Consider the following 20000-nt stretch of genomic DNA (forward strand, 5'->3'; position numbering starts at 1 on the left):
TCTGGGCCTGGCGTGTGTTACGTGTTAATGCTGTGTTGCGTCCGCTCTGGGCCTGGCGTGTGTTACGTGTTAATGCTGTGTTGCATCCGCTCTGGGCCTGGCGTGTGTTACGTGTTAATGCTGTGTTGCGTCCGCTCTGGGCCTGGCGTGTGTTACGTGTTAATGCTGTGTTGCGTCCGCTCTGGGCCTGGCGTGTGTTACGTGTTAATGCTGTGTTGCGTCCGCTCTGGGCCTGGCGTGTGCTACGTGTTAATGCTGTGTTGTGTAAGCTGTACCACCTCTGTGCTGTTTGCATTAGGAGGCTCTAGCACAGGATGCTGCCACTGAAAGCACATTCAGGTGTGTTTATCTTCTTATTTATGCCACTTCAATCACAACATCAATACTGTCACACCACTGGAAGATAAATCATGTTTATGATCATTTTCCCTAATGCCTTTATTGTCTGATTGATTCAAGCTTTTCTTCCTGTTTTTTTCCTCCCTTTTTCTCTCTTCTCCATTACCCTTTTCTTGCCTTGAGCCTTACCTCTTGTCTGGTTTCCAGGGTAACAGTGGCCTGACAACAGTTGCCATAGTGGCTGACTTCCTGACTTTCAGATGAACTATATTTGTGTGCAGGATTGAGTATGTGCATGTAAGTGCTTAAATTTGTACATGTGTATATGTGTGTATGCGTGTGTGCATGTGAGTGTGTGTGGGTGTGTGTGTGGTTAACTGTATTACTATACATTGGATATGGAAAGTATTCAGAGTATTTGGAAAGTGGTTTGACACTGGCTCTGGATAAGAATGTCTGCTTAATGCATGTAATGTAATGCGATGTAATTCAAACCCCTTCACTTTTTGCACTCTATTGTGTTATAAACTTAATCTAAAATTGTTTGAATGTATTCTTTTGGCTGTCAATATACATACATTAACCCATATTGACAAAGCAAAAACATTTTTTAGAAAGTTTTGCAAACTTATTAATCCAAAACTAAAATTCATTTACATAAGTATTCAGACCCTTTATCCAGTACTGTGTAGAAGCATCTTTGGCAGCCATCACAGCTTCAGGCCTTCTTGGGTAAGTCTCTACAAGCTTTGTGCACATGGATTTGGGCAGTTTCTCCCATTCTTCCTGGCTGATCCTCTCAACTCAGTCAGATGGGATCGGGAGCGACTGTGAACTGCCATCTTAAGGTCTCTCCACAGATGTTCTATGGGGTTCAAGTCTGAACTTTGGCTGGCCACTCAAGGACATTCAGAGACATCTGCCGAAGCCACTCTAGCTTTGTCTTAGCTGTATGGGTCATTGTCATGCTGAAAGGTGAACCTCTGCCCCAGTCTGAGGTTGTGTGCACCCTGGAGCAGGTTTTCTTTAAGGACCTCTCTGTATTTGGCTGCATTCATCCGTCCCCCAATTCTGACCAGTCTCCTCATCCCAGCCACTGAGAAACACCCCCACTGCACGGTACTGCTACCAAAATGCTTCACCGTAGGGATGGTAATAGCCAGGGGATGATACCTGGTTTTCACCAGACATAGCACTTCAGTCCAAAGAGTTCAATTTTTGTCTCATTAGACCAGAGAATCTTTTTCCTCACACCCTCAGAGTCCTTTAAGTGCTGTTTGGCAATTTCCAGACGGGCTGTCATAAGTCTTTTAGTCAGAAGTGGCTTCTGTCTAGCCACTGTACCATAAAGGGCTGATTGATGGAGTGCCTCTGAGATGATTGTCCTTCCAGGAAGTTTTCCCACCTCTGCGGAGGACGGCTGAAGCTCTGTTAGATTGGCCATTGGGTTCTTGGCCCTTCTTTGGCCCTGGTTATTGAGTTTGGCCAGACAGCAATCGCTAGGAAGAGTCCTGGTGGTCCCAAACTTCTTCCATTTCACAATAATGGAGCCCACTGTGCTCCTGGGAACTTTCACAGCCTTGGAAATGTTTTTATACCCTTGCCTAGAGCTTTGCCTTCACACATTCTGATTGTGGAGATCTATGGAGAGTTTCTTGACTTTATATGTATAGGTAGGTACCTTTCTAAATAATGTCTAGTCAATTAAATTGACACAGGTAGGCTCATCAGGTGCTAGAGACATCTCAAGGATAATCAAAGCAAACAGGATGCTCCTGAGCTCAGTTTGGAATGCCATAGCAAAGGGTCTGAATACTTACGTAAATGGGACATTTCATTTTTTTTATTTTTAATAAATTTCCAAAGATTTCTAAAAATGTTTTTGTTATTATGGATTATTTTATGTAGATTCACTGCTGAACAAATACATTTAATCCATTTTAGATTAAGTGAACACAACAAATTCTGCAAAAAGTGAAGGGGTCTGAATACCACTCCATAATCTGCCTAGCTGTATACCTGTACGATGCCCTGCGTATAGAGACCATGATGGAGCCACAGCACTGTGCATCAGGCAAGAACGGAGAGAGAAGATTCAAGCACTAAAATGCACATCAGCACAAAAACAGAGCTACTCTGTATCATTTACATTCCTTATGTAGCTTATTCTGTCCTGAAGGAGGTGTATTTAGGAGCAGCACTGGCTTCAGGGGTCCGGCAGTACCTCACAAACGGGGCCAATCACAGAATGCCCTTCTACTGAAGATCTTTTCTAGTTGCATTCGCCACTGTTTGGATATTCCAATAAGGGATTTCAGCTAGTCCTAGAGCACAGCATGTAGTTTCTGTCTGTTCAGTTCTGTTACCCCCTGCACCTTTGCATTCATTACACAGTGCTGAGTTCCAGACAGTCAAGAAGAAATTTAAAGAAGTTACAGTAGAACAACCAGACTGTATAACTCTGCTGGTTTCCCAACAACATTCCAACAATTTAGAACAGGCATCTGTTTAACTATCTTCTTCCTTGGTTCCAATGTCCAACGTGTCTTACATATAATCCACAATTTGGCCACTTTGCCAATGGCTTTCTCAAATGTTAGCTCTTTATGAAGATGAAGCATTTAAAAGAATTAAAAATGTGTAAAGGGAACAGCAGTGACCTTTATTCCGATATGAGGTTTGCACATTCTCCTCTCTAAGCCTTGTATCTCAGTTTCCTTCCTGTTGAGAGGTGTTAATTTAGTCAATCAAAATAATTATAGTTTACCTAAACAGAGTTAGTAATACAAAAGCAAATAAGAACAACCAAAGAATTCCAAATGAGAAACATTTAATAAAGTTGTCAAAAATGGTGGTCCAGAAAAAATCTCACATCTGCTCCAGACCACTCACACCACATACACAAGCACAAGAATTTGAGCAAGATGACGCTTTTTGCCATAAAGTTGCACAAGTATCAACTTTATTTGTGAACAAAATGACCCTTCGCTGTTGAAATACCCAAACATGTGATTCAATTTGCAATAAACAAAAAATAACTGATCTAATAAGTAGCCTTATATTGTCATTAATTTACTTGCCAAATTATAATTGCAACTTTGTCTATATTCTAGATGACAAATAACATGTTGAGAAGCATTTGATTCAGTGCCTGTGAGACAACACTGCATTCAGCACCTAACACAGTTGCATCAGTTTAGGAAAACTGAGATACAAAAGTAACCCCAAATACCGTTATTACCTGGGACTATAGAGGTCCCAGGTAAACGCATGTGAAGTGCTCCACTGCAGAGGGTGAGGTAAAAATTAGCAAATGTTTCGGCCAAATGACCTTCATCAATGCTGTTCTCTTTTAAATAGAGTTACGCGCTGAATACCTGGCTGATGACACTGCTGGTCAACCGGCAGACACTATGGGAGGTTCAGTACGACCATAAACGCGCGCTCGCTAACGGAGGGCACTATTGGTGTCCACTGTTTCCTCCACAATATTGCCATGAAACAAGAAATTTGTTTGCCACTAGATGAACAGCATTAAGAAAACCCTGTGTGTGAGTCATACTCGCATGGGATTGATGAGCATCTTTGAGTGACGGTAGCAGGGGCGTAGGAACCAGAGGGGATGGGGGGGACATGTCCCCCCCAATATCAAACTCTTTCCTACGCCCTTGGAAGGTAGACCTATGAGCTACATGTAGCCAGGTGCCTTTTACCCACAGCTTATATCTGTGAAGTCTAAATGAAATTGGATGTTTCTGCACATTTCATGACTCTACATGACTTTTTTGTATGCACTTTCCCCAATAACCAAATACAATGGTTTCTGTGAACATTTTGATGAATGAGGCCCATGATGACTTGTTCATGATGGACTGCCTGTATTTGCAGCTGCCTCACTCCACAGACATAAATAACTATCATGCAATTCTACCAAATACTGTTGATGTGACCATTAAGAAAGTTATAGAAGGTCTGCACTGTGGTATAATCAGAGTACACTTCTGCTGTCCTACTGTCCTCCTTAAAGTCGCCATACTGTTCTGACCTTTTTAAACATTTACATTACATTTATTCATTTGGCAGATGCTTTTATCCAAAGAACAAAGTCCAAATCTCAAACATAGTTGGTAGATAGATAGATGTACAGCAGATTAGTTAGCTAGATAGATATGTAGCTAGTTAGCTAGTTGACTAGCCAGCTACAGACTTAGCCAGCCATCTCAAGTGCAAGGTAGCAACAAACACCCCGATAATTTTTTTCATAATTTAAGAGTCCAACCTTAAAACATCAACCAACAACATAGCCTGTGCTGCAGGGAATAAGCCCACCACTTACTGAAGGCTTGTTGGAAATGTTTACTTGCTGAAAATCCATTAAATTCCTCCTGTCTTTGAAAACAAAAGCATGTTCAGGTTGTACAGTTAACCAGCCTGAGACCATTGTATGGCATCGTCTGAGTCCTCCTAATTTATAACTAACATCCTTTTTAAGAGTTAGGTCAGCCGCCACTCCCTGTGATGAAGAGGGTTAGGGTTAGAGTTAGGGTTAGAGTTAGGTCAGCCGCCACTCCCTGTGGTGAAGAGGGTTAGGGTTAGAGTTAGGGTTAGAGTTAGGTTAGCCGCCACTCCCTGTGATGAAGAGGCTTAGGGTTAGAGTTAGGGTTAGAGTTAGGTTAGCCGCCACTCCCTGTGGTGAAGAGGGTTAGGGTTAGAGTTAGGGTTAGAGTTAGGTTAGCCGCCACTCCCTGTGATGAAGAGGCTTAGGGTTAGAGTTAGGGTTAGAGTTAGGTTAGCCGCCACTCCCTGTGGTGAAGAGGGTTAGGGTTAGAGTTAGAGTTAGGTTAACTGCCACTTGCCGCAGTGCAGAGGACAGAGGAGCGGACTGCCACTCCCACCCCAACAAACCACAGCGGCCTACACAGCCTGCCCCAGACACACATCCATGCTCTTCTCCTTTTCTCTATGTAAGTTCATGCTCACTTCATAGATTTTGGGATGTTTACATGTTTTTATTTAGTTATTTACTTTTTAAAAAGGTCATGTGGTATTGGATCATTTTCATTGGATCATCAACTCTGCTGAAAAGATTGATCATTTAAAAAAAAAATCAGTTACTGCCATTAGCCTATCTATAAAATTACATAAAACAGCAAACTTCTGCAAGCAGCAAAACTGTCTTCTCAGCAAAATGAAAGTTTATTAGCACAACATGTGTCATTGCAACAGGGTGGCCATGCTATTCAGACAAATAAATCAGGAAACAGAGACAGAATTCATATTTTCTAAGCACCCATGAAGATATTCCGCAGTATTTTAAAAGATCTATTCAGGAATTTGCTTCACAGTTTTGCACATTAAGCACAGGTCTATTCCTAATTTAGAATGCCAGTACCCACTTTTTCGTTATGTTCATTTCATTATTCCCCTTATTTTTAGAAAACAAGCAAAGTGCACTCTGCATGTATTCGTAAACGCAGGCACCCTGCTGAATAAAGGTATTGACTTTGCTGAACAATAGAGCCACCCGTTCCTGCTCTTCACGCGCTCACAGACCGTCAGCTTTATGAATATTAATGAGAACAGTGGTGCTTTGTGTGGAAGCGGGAGGCTACGGGACTTTCCGCCAACAATCAACGCTGCCTGCTCCTAAGTAAATCATTACAAAGATAATAATAATAATATAACCGTAACATCATCATAATCATCATCATACATTCAGGGATTTCAGTTGCAGCTGAGGTTTCAAATGAAAGTTGGTGTTTACGGCCAGGGCGCTGGCAGGAATTTCGGGCCCCCTAAAAGGTTAATGCACTGGGCCCCTATATATATGGAACAAAAAAATATATAAGGTAGAATCTTTGAGGGCCCCTGTCTGCTTGGGGCCCTTGGAATCCCCCCCTCCCCCTTATGGCGTCCCTATTTACAGCACCTTCTCTGTTTCCGTCTCTTCCGTAATGACCTGTGGCGGTCATGGTGAGGCAAATGTATTTGTGCTGCTATTGGCATGTATTTGATTTGCTGTGATACACTAGCTATTTTAGTATGTCTAACCATGATGTCAAAATATATAATAGGAAATAAACAGAGATGCTTAGCAGTTTTATTTCTCCCTTCTCCTTTTGTCGCCATTCTTACATGAAGGTCTATCCTTTGATTTTCAGTCATTAATGGTAATAAACAACACAATTAATCTGAAATGAATTAGTAGTTATTACTAGTTATTATTAGCGATAGCGGTGTCCTCGCGTCTCTGACTCAACGATTTTACGCGCTTGCACTGCGGCGCGAGGCGCGCGTGCGGATGACTGCGGAACGTGCGCGCGGGATGCCGCGAGGGCCTGCGACTGTGCTGACCGGCTTCAGAGAAAATATAGCCTATTTATTCCAGCTTATGTATCTTATCTGGTTAAATTGCGCCGTTAGATCGGTTGTGTTTAAATTTTCTGAGGGACGCAGCAAGTCGTAGAAGGATCGGTCCTGCGCCCTGTCCCAAGCACGAACTCTGCCACGGAGCCCAGAGATCCCAACCCTGTCACGACAACAGTCGCCACTTGTAATTTCTTCTCATATTGCAATTAGAATATGCCATGTATTTTACAGAAAGTATAATACAATCTACAGCGCACGGTTTTACAATACCATTTTATTCATTTAAGATACCTAATTAATATTTACAAGCTCACCAAACCCAAACCGAATGGAATATTTGTAAACTACAATCCTATATATATATATATATATATATATATATATATATATATATATATATATATATATAGAGAGAGAGAGAGAGAGAGAGAGAGAGAGAGGGAGAAAGAGAGAGAGAGACACACACAGACTATATACTAGCCTATATATGGTATCTGCAAAACGTGACATAGTAACTGGCTGTATTGGCCACTGGCCACGCGAGCTGGGTTACATGAGAAATGCTTGGATGAAGGACAGAGGGGGACACACCCAATCTGTCCCCTACAGTGTATCACAGTGCGGATCGCGGCCTCTGCTTCATCTTGCTTTCTGGAATAAAGACACATTTAACCTGAAACCTTGCGCTACGTCCATTAACGTCCACACGCTGCATCGGTACAGAAAGCATGTCCGGCCCAGTCCCTCTTCTCGCGGCCTCTGAAATTTCCAGGCCATTTACTCGGTTACGTCGCAACGAGAGCCCTGAGGAATTTCGACTTGCCTGATTCAACCCAAACCAACGGATGCGTAATCTCTCTCTCTCTCTCTCTCTCTCTCTGTCTATCTCTCTCTCTCTCTCTCTCTCTCTCTCTCTCTCTGTCTATCTCTCTCTCTCTCTCTCTCTCTCTCTCTCTCTCTCTCTGTCTATCTCTCTCTCTCTCTCTCTCTCTCTCTCTCTCTCTCTCTGTCTATCTCTCTCTCTCTCTCTCTATCTCGACCATTTTTTCTTCCTTGCTCATCCTCCGAGGCATCATGTTTTGTCTCAGAAATCCGTCTCGAGCATCCTTGTGAGGCGCGAGGCGATGAAAGCAGCACGCGCCCCCGCCTCCTCCCCGGTACCCGCAGGACGCCGCCGCCGCCGCCGCCGCTGCACATTACAGCGCAGTCCCCAGCGCAGCGGCCACAGCGTAAACGTTGCGCCATGTGCAAAAATCAGGATGAAATGTATATATATTTATATATACTTTTTTTTCTTTTAAAAATGAAATATATATAGAGTAGGTCACAGTAAAATACTGAAAGCTTCAACGGACATATCCACGAGCGGTGCTGCATCGCTATACCTCACAGTACTCATCCCGCAATAGATGCTTAATTTTATCACAGCAAGCGCAACTAGCGCACAAAGCATAATACGCACACATTCTCCCAACCATCTATCAATCTGTGTGTACATATGAATATATCTGTATGTAAAAACAGTACATCTGATTTCCTTCATTGAATATAATAACTGAATATAATTAAATTCTTGAAAACACTCACTGAATTGTGGCACTGATCCCACCCTCATGTGTAAGAGCTACTGAAAGCAGAAGACAAGATGCTGCATACGTACTGTCACCATTCTTAACTGGCCCAGATTCAGCTCCTTCAGCTGGCAGATCTTGATTTTTCCAATGACGATGTTTTTCTAAAAAAAAGTCTTTTGTTGTGGTGGCACTGTTAAAAAGGTGCCAGGCAAATGTCCAAATGAAAGGAAAAAAGGAGAAAGCAGCCTGATGGAACAGCAGGCCCGAGAGGATGTGATTTCCGTGATGAAGAGGAGGAGAAGTGGGTTTGTTGAAGGTGATGATGGAGGACAGTTCCCTCTGAGCTGTGCGTGGGCGATGCCTCAGCAGAAAGAGTGCTAGTGTTTCCTCAGCAGGGCGTGTCCACAGAGCGGTGTGCTCTCGGTGTGCGTGTGTGTGTGCGTGTGTGTGCGTGTGTGTGTGTGCGCGGGATCCCCACTGCCGCTCCCAGCCTCTCTCTGTGCTGCAATGTCCTGCTTTTATCAGTGCAGCTTGCCAGGGGCTCGTGCTGATTGGCTAATTGTGCAGGAAGGGGAGTGACATCCAGCATTTCTGTCCTTCAGCCATCAAACCCCATCTTACAGCCACACACACATTCTCTCTCTCTCTCACACACACACACACACACACACACACACACACACATACATTCTCACACACACACATACACACACTCTCTCACACACATACAGACTCTCTCCTCACACACACACACACACACACACTCAGACACACACACACTGTCTCCTTCTCACACACACACACACATACACTCTCTCACACACATTCACACACTCACAAACACACACACACACACACACACTCTCACACACACACACACTCTCTCTCTCATACACACACACACTCTCGCTCACACACACACACACACACACACTCGCACAGAGCTGGATGAGTGTACGAAACAGAGGAGAAGCAGCTGACTGATATTCCCACTTTCAGAAGAGGGTTATAGTCAGTGTGGTGGTGAGGATGGGCTGTACATTGTGAGTAGGTAGGGGAGGGGGGGGGAAAGCAAGTGAGAGAGAGCATTGCCTGTTGCTAGTTGGTCTTTTGGCTTCACAAAACACAGTTTGAAGGTAGGCCTAATTGAATAGGTTCTGATCTCCATTACAGCCAGAAAGTGAATCCAGAACAACAACAGTTAGCTACATTGATGATTGTATTTAGAACTAAAACTATCAGAAATGAAAATGATAAGCCCGTAATCAAAGTATATTACAATTATAAACCTTGTCAAAAGACTGAAAATGAAGTGTGACTGGTCATTCAAAATCTCAAAATATGTTTGTGTAACAAACTTTCAAAAAGGAAAGCAGTGGAACAGTGTATCCTGAATGTGAATGAAGAATCTTTCCTCTCTTTACCCTCTCTTTCTCATTCCCTCTTTACCTTGTCTCTCCATTTCTCCTTCTCTCTTCTCCCCTGGCCAGGCCACCAGCTCCTCTCTCTGTAAACCTTGCATATGAGCTCTGTGATTTTTATGTAATAACCTTACATAAACACACTCCTGTCTCCTAAACACACTCCCGTCCCCTAAACACACTCCTGTCCCCTAAACACACTCCTGTCCCCTAAACACACTTCCGTCCCCTAAACACACTCCCGTCCCCTAAACACACTCCTGTCCCCTAAACACACTCCTGTCTCCTAAACACACTCCTGTCCCCTAAACACACTCCCGTCCCCTAAACACACTCCCGTCCCCTAAACACACTCCTGTCTCCTAAACACACTCCCGTCCCCTAAACACACTCCTGTCCCCTAAACACACTCCCATCCCCTAAACACACTCCCGTCCCCTAAACACACTCCTGTCCCCTAAACACACTCCTGTCTCCTAAACACACTCCTGTCTCCTAAACACACTCCTGTCCCCTAAACACACTCCTGTCTCCTGACTACATTGCATTGTCTGTTGTCAGACTGTTGCTGCATTGGTGTGTATTTAGGTATTTGTCTGTACAATGCAAAAGGCATTATAGGACAGGCATTACAGCAGCCTCAGTTCCAGTTCTCTGGTTTATGAGTAATAAGTTTGCAGCTGTAGCAGGACCATCCAGCAGCATCTGATTGCTTCTTTGCTTACTTGTATGTGATGTTACATCTGCAGAAGCAGTCAGCTTTACTGACACAAGCTGCAGACAGGCAGAGCTGCCACATTTCAGATGCAAGCAAAGGCTGAGGAGGCAACGCCTCCGTGTGGCTCACTGTTGCTGCGTGTGGGGGGGTGGGGTCACTAAGGGTCACACTGTGTCTGATTTCACAGAAAGGTGATATAAGCTTAAAGGGCAAAGGCTGAGTTACTATCCTTTTCTTCTTTATTCCTTTGTTTCTGCTTTTCCATTAAAGTTTTCCTCTCATTTCTTCCATTTTCTTTGTTCATTATTCACTCTTTGTCATTGCCGGATAGCTACCCTCCCTCCCTCCCCCTCTCTCTCTCTCCCCCTCCGCCCCCCCCTTCTCTCTTTCTGTCCTCCTCCCTCTCTGCCCCTCATTTCTCCCATACTCTCTCTGTTCTCAGCTATCTAAGTGGTTTTTTCTTTTTTTTTGTTTGGTTCTTGGCATGGCAGGGTAGTGTAACGACACTAGGAGGTTAGTGTTTTTGGGGGGTTTGTTCTTTAACTGAAAGTATCTGTCCTACATGCTTGGTTTCTTTGTTTGAGTATCGAAGATAGTTTGCACATCTCTCTATGCTGAGATTCTGTTTGATATCTGCCCCATTTATGAAATTCATGCTTTATAATTGGAGCCCACACCTCACTGTCGTATAAAGCAATTACACATTTAAACAATCATAACAGGGATTTGAGAATGTATGTCTTCCTTAATGGCATATATGGCATATATGCCCTGTGTGCTTTCAAATTCACCATCAGCCTTACTGGCATGCCTAACACATGGGGTGTATTGCCAAAGCATATGAATAATAAGTAATAATCAAAACATTTTAAATGAATAATAAATAATGCACCCTTGTTTATTGCTGGGCTGAAGTCGATCTTGTTTAATGTGTACATTGTACCTCTTTCAGATTTTTTAAGATGTGTGCTTTTACTTGAGATCTAGATAGTTTTTCCAAAGTAGTCATTTTAGTCTTATTTTGGGTGTATTGGGGGGTCAAGTTTTGACAGCATTGATCCTGCAGATGTAGTGTGGGCTGCGTCCTGCCTCTGCTCACTGCTTCTCTGCTCCTTACCGCTACACCACACTGCTGCTCCTAACCGCTACACCACACTTCTGCTCCTTACCGCTAAACCACACTGCCATTCCTTACCGCTACACCACACTGCTGCTCCTTACCGCTGCACCACACTGCTGCTCCTAACCGCTACACCACACTTCTGCTCCTTACCGCTAAACCACACTGCCATTCCTTACCGCTACACCACACTGCTGCTCCTTACCGCTACACCACACTGCTGTTACTTACCGCTACACCACACTGCTTCTCTGCTCCTTACCGCTACACCACACTGCTGCTACTTACCGCTACACCACACTACTGCTCCTTACCGCTACACCACACTGCTGCTCCTTACCGCTAAACCACACTGCTGCTCCTTACCGCTACACCACACTGCTGCTCCTAACCGCTACACCACACTGCCGTTCCTTACCGCTGCACCACACTGCTGCTCCTTACCGCTAAACCACACTTCTGCTCCTTACCGCTAAACCACACTGCCATTCCTTACCGCTACACCACACTGCTGCTCCTTACCGCTAAACCACACTGCTTCTACTTACCGCTACACCACACTGCTGCTCCTTACCGCTACACCACACTGCTGCTCCTTACCGCTACACCACACTGCTGCTACTTACCGCTACACCACACTGCTGCTCCTTACCGCTAAACCACACTGCTGCTCCTTACCGCTACACCACACTGCTGCTACTTACCGCTACACCACACTGCTGCTCCTTACCGCTACACCACACTGCTGCTCCTTACCGCTAAACCACACGGCTGCTCCTTACCGCTACACCACACTGCTGCTACTTACCGCTACACCACACTGCTGCTCCTAACCGCTACACCACACTGCCGTTCCTTACCGCTGCACCACACTGCTGCTCCTTACCACTACACCACACTTCTGCTCCTTACCGCTACACCACACTGCTGCTCCTTACAGCTACACCACACTGCCGTTCCTTACCGCTGCACCACACTGCTGCTACTTACCGCTACACCACACTGCTGCTCCTTACCACTAAACCACACTACTGCTCCTTACCGCTACACCACACTGCTGCTCCTTACTGCTACACCACATGGCTGCCCTGCTCCTTCACACCACAGTAATTGGTAAGTAAATAGTAATAACATTTTATATGCAATTTATAATTAGTAATGATCACAATGAATGCTGTATACAATTTCAATCTTCATCTGTGTAATGACTGAAGAGGTGTGTCTGTTCATTTATCAGTCTTCATTGTGTTTGCTATTTTGCTTACAGCCCATGAACTGAAACTACCCTGAGGCTCTCCTCACATCTGTATCAATACTGCGTGTGACTAACAAGTGTAATAATGCACTAACAGACTTATAATCATGCACTAACAGACATAACAATACACTAACAGACTTATAATAATGCACTAACAGACTTATAATAATACACTAACAGACTAAGCAGCTTCTCAGGTGGCTTTTCCAGCAACTTCTTACCAAAACAGGCCCTAATTGGCAGATAAAAGTCAGCTAATGAGCAAGTTTAACTTCCAGAACATGCAATAAATCATTCAATCAATCCATGCAATGTGCCAATGAGTGCCAACAGCTAAGATGCTATCAGACATTCCAAAATATTGGCAGAAAGCGCGTAGGTATACTAGGAGCATTTCAGCACAGACACGACCACAGACAAATTCATAGTGTCATTAAAATCTGCTTCCCAGTCTGAAATAGAACTGTCTGTAACTGGCCACAGGTCAGACACCGATGCAGTTCCAGTGAATGTCTTGTCACACACATGTCAGTAGACGTCATGGGCTCAATGAACTGTATTGGCTATCATGTAAAGATTTGTGAATCTGCCAGGTATTACTCAAAGGAAATGACCTCAGAAGTATAATTTCATTACAAATCATGATCTTGAAAAATCATCATTATTATTTCTTGAATTAAACTCCATCCTTTCCGGAGAAGGCCAAGGGTTCTTGCAAATGAAGTGTAAATGTAACGTAAATAGAGTGTACTTTCCCTCATGCGGCCTTCCGTAACAGCTTAACGGCATTAACAGCATTCACAGCTTCCATAACAGCCTAACGGCATTAACAGCATTCACAGCTTCCATAACAGCCTAACGGCATTAACAGCATTCACGGCTTCCATAACAGCTTAACGGCATTAACAGCATTCACAGCTTCCATAACAGCCTAACGGCATTAACAGCATTCACGGCTTCCATAACAGCTTAACGGCATTAACAGCATTCACAGCTTCCATAACAGCCTAACGGCATTAACAGCATTCACGGCTTCCATAACAGCTTAACGGCATTAACAGCATTCACAGCTTCCATAACAGCCTAACGGCATTAACAGCATTCACAGCTTCCATAACAGCTTAACGGCATTAACAGCATTCACAGATTCCATAACAGCCTAACGGCATTAACAGCATTCACAGCTTCCATAACAGCTTAACGGCATTAACAGCATTCACAGTTTCCATAACAGCTTAACGGCATTAACAGCATTCACAGCTTCCATAACAACTTAACGGCATTAACAGCATTCACAGTTTCCATAACAGCTTAACGGCATTGACAGCATTCACAGCTTCCATAACAGCTTAACAGCATTAACAGCATTCACAGTTTCCATAACAGCTTAACGGCATTAACAGCATTCACAGCTTCCATAACAGCCTAACAGCATTAACAGCATTCACAGCTTCCATAACAGCTTAACAGCATTAACAGCATTCACAGCTTCCGTAACAGCGGCATTAACAGCATTCACAGCTTCCATAACAGCTTAACAGCATTAACAGCATTCACAGCTTCCGTAACAGCGGCATTAACAGCATTCACAGCTTCCAATGGTCTTCTGTCCTTACATAAAAATGAAATAAAAACCTGAAATTATATTGTTTATTATACTGGATCTTTAAAAGAAAATCTGGTCAAAATTTCATATTTTCTAATAATTTGCAACGAGTTCTGAAGTGCACAGTTGAGCTGCCAGTCTGAGCTTTCCACTGGAGCGAACAGGAAGAGAAAAAGCTGCCTAAAAAGCTGCTTCCTGCAGAAAGCTCTCCGATTTGTGAAAGATAACCCTACACAAAAACATTCTGCAAGCAAATGAATATGCAGTTTGTGGATGGTGATGGTGTAGAGATCTCAGAGTGCTGACCGGGGCAGGTGTGCAGTATAGACCTACAGGAAGAGGTTCTGAGTGCTGCAGTTAATTTATTGATACATATCACATCATACAACATATTTGATTATATTTGTGAGTGCAGTTGTCTTTTAACCGCCAGGTGTATTTTCTGTGGAACGATGTTCTGCTGGTTGTTCTGTTGGCTGGAAACGACATTAGAATCAGACGCAAGTGGCTGGAGTTGGTTCTGTCTGCGCAGCAGTCTGGACCATGAGGAGAGCGGTAGTGTGTGCAGTTTCATCGTGAGGGGATCTGAATCCAGGAGACGACAGACATGAGCTGTTTGAAGGTATGCAAAGGCCTTTGACACTAACGCCACAGCATGTGAGCTGTGGGGTACAGGGCTGTTTGGGGGGTGTTTGTACGAGCTGGCTGTGGGGGTTTCTACAGTCTGACTGCAGTTTCTGTGTGTGTGTGTGTGTGTGTATGTGTGTGGGTGTGTCTGTATGTAGGTGTGTGCATGCATGTGTGTGAGTGCGTGTGTGTGTGTGTGTGTGTTAGAGAGAGAGAGAGAGAGAGAGAGTGTGTGTGTGTGTCTATGAGACACAGAGACAAAGGAACAGTCAGCAGTCTGGTTAAAAGACTTTTGTGCTCTGTGAAATACCAAGTAATCCATTCATTTTTTCAGATTTATTAGCAGATTCAGATTCAGATTTGACGATTTGTTTTTCCACTGGACGTATCCTTTGTATGTTTGCTGGCAAAGCTGAGGAACAGAGAGATGAAGGAGGAAAGGCTTCCTCTCGCTGCCCTGACCCTGCGTTTGTGAATAATTTAGCATTGAAGATAACTCCTCTTTCTGTTGTAATATGGTCACTGTGTTTTTGTGAAAGCAAAGCAGTGACTATTTTCTCTCTGAAATTCACTCTGTTTCACTGCAGCCTCAGCTCTGATGTCACAATAATGGATGTAAAATCAAATGAAGCCAAGTAATTGTTCCAACTGGTCAATGGACTGTTTGGCTGAAGGAAACCCTTCCTGGGACCATGGTGCTACCTTACTTTTGAGCCTCATCTCCCTCTAGTGATCAAATGCAGTACAGCATCATCTTCAGGCTGGATGACTGAGTCATGGAGACAGCTATCAATCACACGGCTATGGCTGCAGCTTTAGTCATGGGAATCAGATTGACCCTGCTGACCTGAGCAAGCCATTAAATGACCCAAATAGCCATTCCTGGGGCTCCTGAGTGACTCAGACAGTAGGGAATTTGTCTTGAGTGCAGACCAAGCCCTAAAGCTTGGCTTCATTTCTAGTGGTGTTATCACACGACACTGATCCCACAGTGGCAGCACTAACCAGCTTTACTCTGCTGGGGACAGAGGGACAGAGAGACAGAGGGACAGAGGGACAGAGGGACAGAGGGACAGAGGGACAGGGGGGCAGAGAGACAGAGGGACAGAGGGGCAGGGGGGCAGAGGGACAGAGAGACAGAGGGACAGAGGGACAGAGGAACAGAGAGACAGAGGGACAGAGGGACAGAGAGACAGAGGGACAGAGAGACAGCCTGGCTCTCCATGTCTCAACACTGTGAGACACCCTGCAGCTCGTTAGGCCCCTGACAGCAGCTCTGATGATGCCACAGCAGCACTGTGTGAGAAACAGCCACTGCCTGGATGTGAGCCACATGGCTGCGTGTGAGCTGCGTGTGAGCTGCATGGCTGCATGTGAGCTGCATGGCTGCACGGCTGTGTGTGAGCTGCATGGCTGTGTGTGAGCTGCGTGTGAGCTGCATGTGAGCTGCATGGCTGCATGTGAGCTGCATGGCTGTGTGTGAGCTGCATGGCTGCGTGTGAGCTGCATGGCTGTATGTCAGCTGCATGGCTGCATGGCTGTGTGTGAGCTGCGTGTGAGCTGCACGGCTGCATGGCTGCATGGCTGTGTGTGAGCTGCATGGCTGCGTGTGAGCTGCATATGAGCTGCGTGTGAGCTGCATGGCTGTGTGTGAGCTGTGTGTAAGCTGCACGGCTGCACGGCTGCATGGCTGTGTGTGAGCTGCATGGCTGCGTGTGAACTGCACGGCTGCACGGCTGCATGGCTGTGTGTGAGCTGCATGGCTGCGTGTGAGCTGCATGGCTGCATGTGAGCTGCATGGCTGTGTGTGAGCTGCATGGCTGTGTGTGAGCTGCGTGTAAGCTGCACGGCTGCACAGCTGCATGGCTGTGTGTGAGCTGCATGGCTGCGTGGCTGTGTGTGAGCTGCATGGCTGCGTGTGAGCTGCACGGCTGCATGGCTGTGTGTGAGCTGCATGGCTGCGTGTGAGCTGCACGGCTGCATGGCTGTGTGTGAGCTGCATGGCTGCGTGTGAGCTGCATGGCTGTGTGTGAGCTGCGTGTAAGCTGCACGGCTGCACGGCTGCATGGCTGTGTGTGAGCTGCATGGCTGCGTGTGAGCTGCGTGTAAGCTGCACGGCTGCACGGCTGCATGGCTGTGTGTGAGCTGCATGGCTGCGTGTGAGCTGCATGGAAGTCTTGCCCTCGTCTTGGTTCAGCGCTCCTGTGTGAGGGCAGAGTTATCATGGGGATAAATGGGGTTCTAAACAGTGTTGCATAAAGACGAATAACAACAGAAAAACAAACAGCTGGTGTTAAAGTGTGGTACTCACCATTGTCGGCTGATGGGAAATGGTGGTGGGCATTACTGTTGAGGGAATCAGAGTCAGAACAGACTTTACTGTCATTGCACGGTGGGGGTACAACAAAATTGTGGGTGGTCTGCAACAACAGCACACTGTGGAACATTTATATAAACACAATACAAATAAGGCACACGACATTGGGTATAGAAAAATACAATTTTAAAAAGAAGACACATTGTAAATATAGAGAAATATAAAAAAAAACCATGTGCAATAACATGGCCTTTTAAACACTACTTAAAGTGCACAGTGGAATTGCACAGTTGTATTGAGGTAGAGGGTTGGGGGGCGTGTCAGTGTTTGTTAGCAGTCCGTATGGCCCAGGGGAAGAAGCTATTTGTTAGTCTGGTGGTGTGGGACTTGATTGACCTGAAACGCCGTCCGGACATGTCCTTTAAAAAATACAGTGGTTTAATGCACTTGTGTCTCTACCAGTTAACTTGTACCTTGTCTGGCCAAATTTTGAAACTTGGTCATCCAGCTCTTCTGATACTGTGGCTCCTCTGCTTAGAAAGAAAAAGCTCTTGGTAGTGAGATGTTAGGGCCGCTGCTACTCACGCTGCAGTCAGAGGGTGTTACCGCAAGGTGTCGCTGATGCGGGTGTCAGGTGTGCAGCTGTGCGCTCAGTTCACCTTTCCCCCGCCCGGCCGCTGATTGGCTGTCTCAATAAACGCTGCAGCTATGAGTGGTTGACCCCTTTATTTCAGCTCAGGTGCCACCTGCTGCTTTGTCTCTCCCCCCCCCACCCCCCCCCCCCCCCCAAAAAAAAAAAATCCCCAGGCGATTTAGCGCGAGCACGTGTTGCAGGTCTAGTTTCGCTGAGAGCAGGTGATACTGGTGCGTCATATAATGGATACAGGTAGCACACTGAAGGAACATAAAAATATTTTATTTTCCTTACGAGATGTTGACGTAAGAAAGTACGAACTGTCTATATGGTTGGCCACTACAAACAATTTCATTATTGTTATTTGCAAAAGTCTCATCTTCTAGATAAAACACAACATTTCTTCGCCTTGTTAAGGCAGATGAAAAGGGACACGGAGTGAATAGCGTGTTCTGTCCTCTCCGCTCCGTGTCTGTCCGTGCAGCCGGTTGGGTGAGAATCGTGAGCGCGTCGCCATGTTAGGCGGCGCAGAGGAAGCGGGTAAAGCGCAGTCCTGCTCGGATCGTGTGCGGCTGCAGAGACACGCAGCCCGACGAGCGCCCGGATGGCAGCTGCAAGCGAGAGGAGGGCTTTTGCTCACAAAATCAACAGGTGAGACTCCCGCGCGTGTCCTACCTGAAGCAGTAAATATATAAAAATATTATAGCTCCTATAAGCGCAGATGCGCTATTACTGTAACTCCTATAAGCGCTTCCTCATATGAGATCCTGCGGGATCAGGCTTTAATGCAGAGCTTGGGAACAGGCTTTGTTCAGCCCGTACACACTTCCAGAAGCAGCTCGCTGATTGTAATGTGGTAGTTTAGCTAGACTTGGTTTGCCTTTGCGAAGATCGCGTATGTCTTATGCTCTGCAGTTAAGTTTCCCACAGTTAAAGAGCGTTTTGTTGGCTGTTAGCCCGCTCGCTAGCTGGCTAAAGTACTTACTATGAACTTAATGTTACGGTCAGCAAGAGAACTGTTTCGCGATGTGTGACCAAGCTGCTTTAACGTACGTTTAGTCTATATTCTGTAGAAACAGATCGAAATTGAACTTTATAGATAAATTGGGTTGTGGGAAGAGTGGGTTTGCAGAATTGAAAGTTCCGTGACCAGTTTATCAGCGACGAGGCGGAGGCTGTTACTGTAAATGAGCCCTACCCCGATCATTAAACCCTAAACAAAAACACAGCGGGAAAATATCCTCAAGTGGCAGTTCCTCCGTTTCTGTGAGAAAACGAGCCGCAGCCTGACTTTGTGAAGGATTTGCTTGTGAATTCCGTGTTTGAAAGAGTTTCTGCCCATTCTGTGCATATTCCGTGTGTTTTATTTGTCACGCCGATCACCGCTGTGTTCCCTGCAGAAACTCGTGACAAGCCTGTGTCAGTGTATCGCAGGACGAGGGAAACAGGAATATTTTTCATTCTTTGAGCACAGTAACGGAGATGGCTGTGTACTGGTACTGCTTTACTGTGGGGCATTTGGGCTGATCTGAGATTCCCTCACTGCCAGAGACCGGCTGTAGAAGGGCTTCTTTCTGATAAGATTCATATCACATATACATCAGCCGATATGAAGCTTAAACCTAAGCGACCTCCAATGTGGGTGGATGTAAAAGAAAAGAAGGAATTGGCATATCTCTGTGCCTCTCAGAGGGAGCTGCTGTTCCTCTGGTGCTCTGGCCAGGATGCAGGAAAGGGTGGGGGTTCCGTCAATTGCAGCTGGAACCGGCTCAGCCTCTGCTTTCCTGCCTCACAGGAGTCCCAGCATGGGCAGGGAGGAGCTCTCTCCCACCAAGCCTGTGTGTGTCACGTAGGATCAGTAACTGGGATCCTCTGACACTATCTCTCTCACATACACACGCGCACGCACACATACACACACGCACACACACGTGCACAGTGACAGTGACATGCACACACCCACAGTCATACGCACAGTCACATGCAGAGGTAGACTGATGGTACGGTCCTGTTTTGG

At 45.4% G+C, this 20000-nt stretch overlaps 2 protein-coding genes across 5 annotated transcripts in view; one reads left to right on the forward strand and one right to left on the reverse strand.

The window, feature by feature from the left end:
• elavl3 (ELAV like neuron-specific RNA binding protein 3) overlaps positions 1-8766 on the reverse strand; it is a 15456-nt gene extending 6690 nt beyond the window's left edge. For 3 of the 4 annotated variants that reach the window (XM_036552446.1, XM_036552447.1, XM_036552445.1), the window contains exon 1: positions 8369-8766. In XM_036552446.1, the coding sequence (XP_036408339.1) occupies positions 8369-8377 (9 nt within the window). In that variant the 5' untranslated portion in view covers positions 8378-8766. Of the gene's footprint in view, positions 1-8295 lie in introns of all 4 variants that reach the window. The other variant, XM_036552448.1, reaches the window with a different exon arrangement.
• Positions 8767-18468: 9702 nt separating this feature from the next.
• The window catches only part of LOC118795055 (dedicator of cytokinesis protein 7-like), a 44915-nt gene continuing 43383 nt past the window's right edge, over positions 18469-20000 (forward strand). The window contains exon 1 of the mRNA XM_036553407.1: positions 18469-18634. Coding sequence (XP_036409300.1) covers positions 18588-18634 — 47 coding nt within the window. The 5' untranslated portion in view covers positions 18469-18587. The remainder of the gene's footprint in view (positions 18635-20000) is intronic.

Source organism: Megalops cyprinoides, chromosome 19, assembly GCF_013368585.1.
Source record: "Megalops cyprinoides isolate fMegCyp1 chromosome 19, fMegCyp1.pri, whole genome shotgun sequence".
In the NCBI taxonomy this organism is placed as follows: Eukaryota; Metazoa; Chordata; class Actinopteri; order Elopiformes; family Megalopidae; genus Megalops; species Megalops cyprinoides.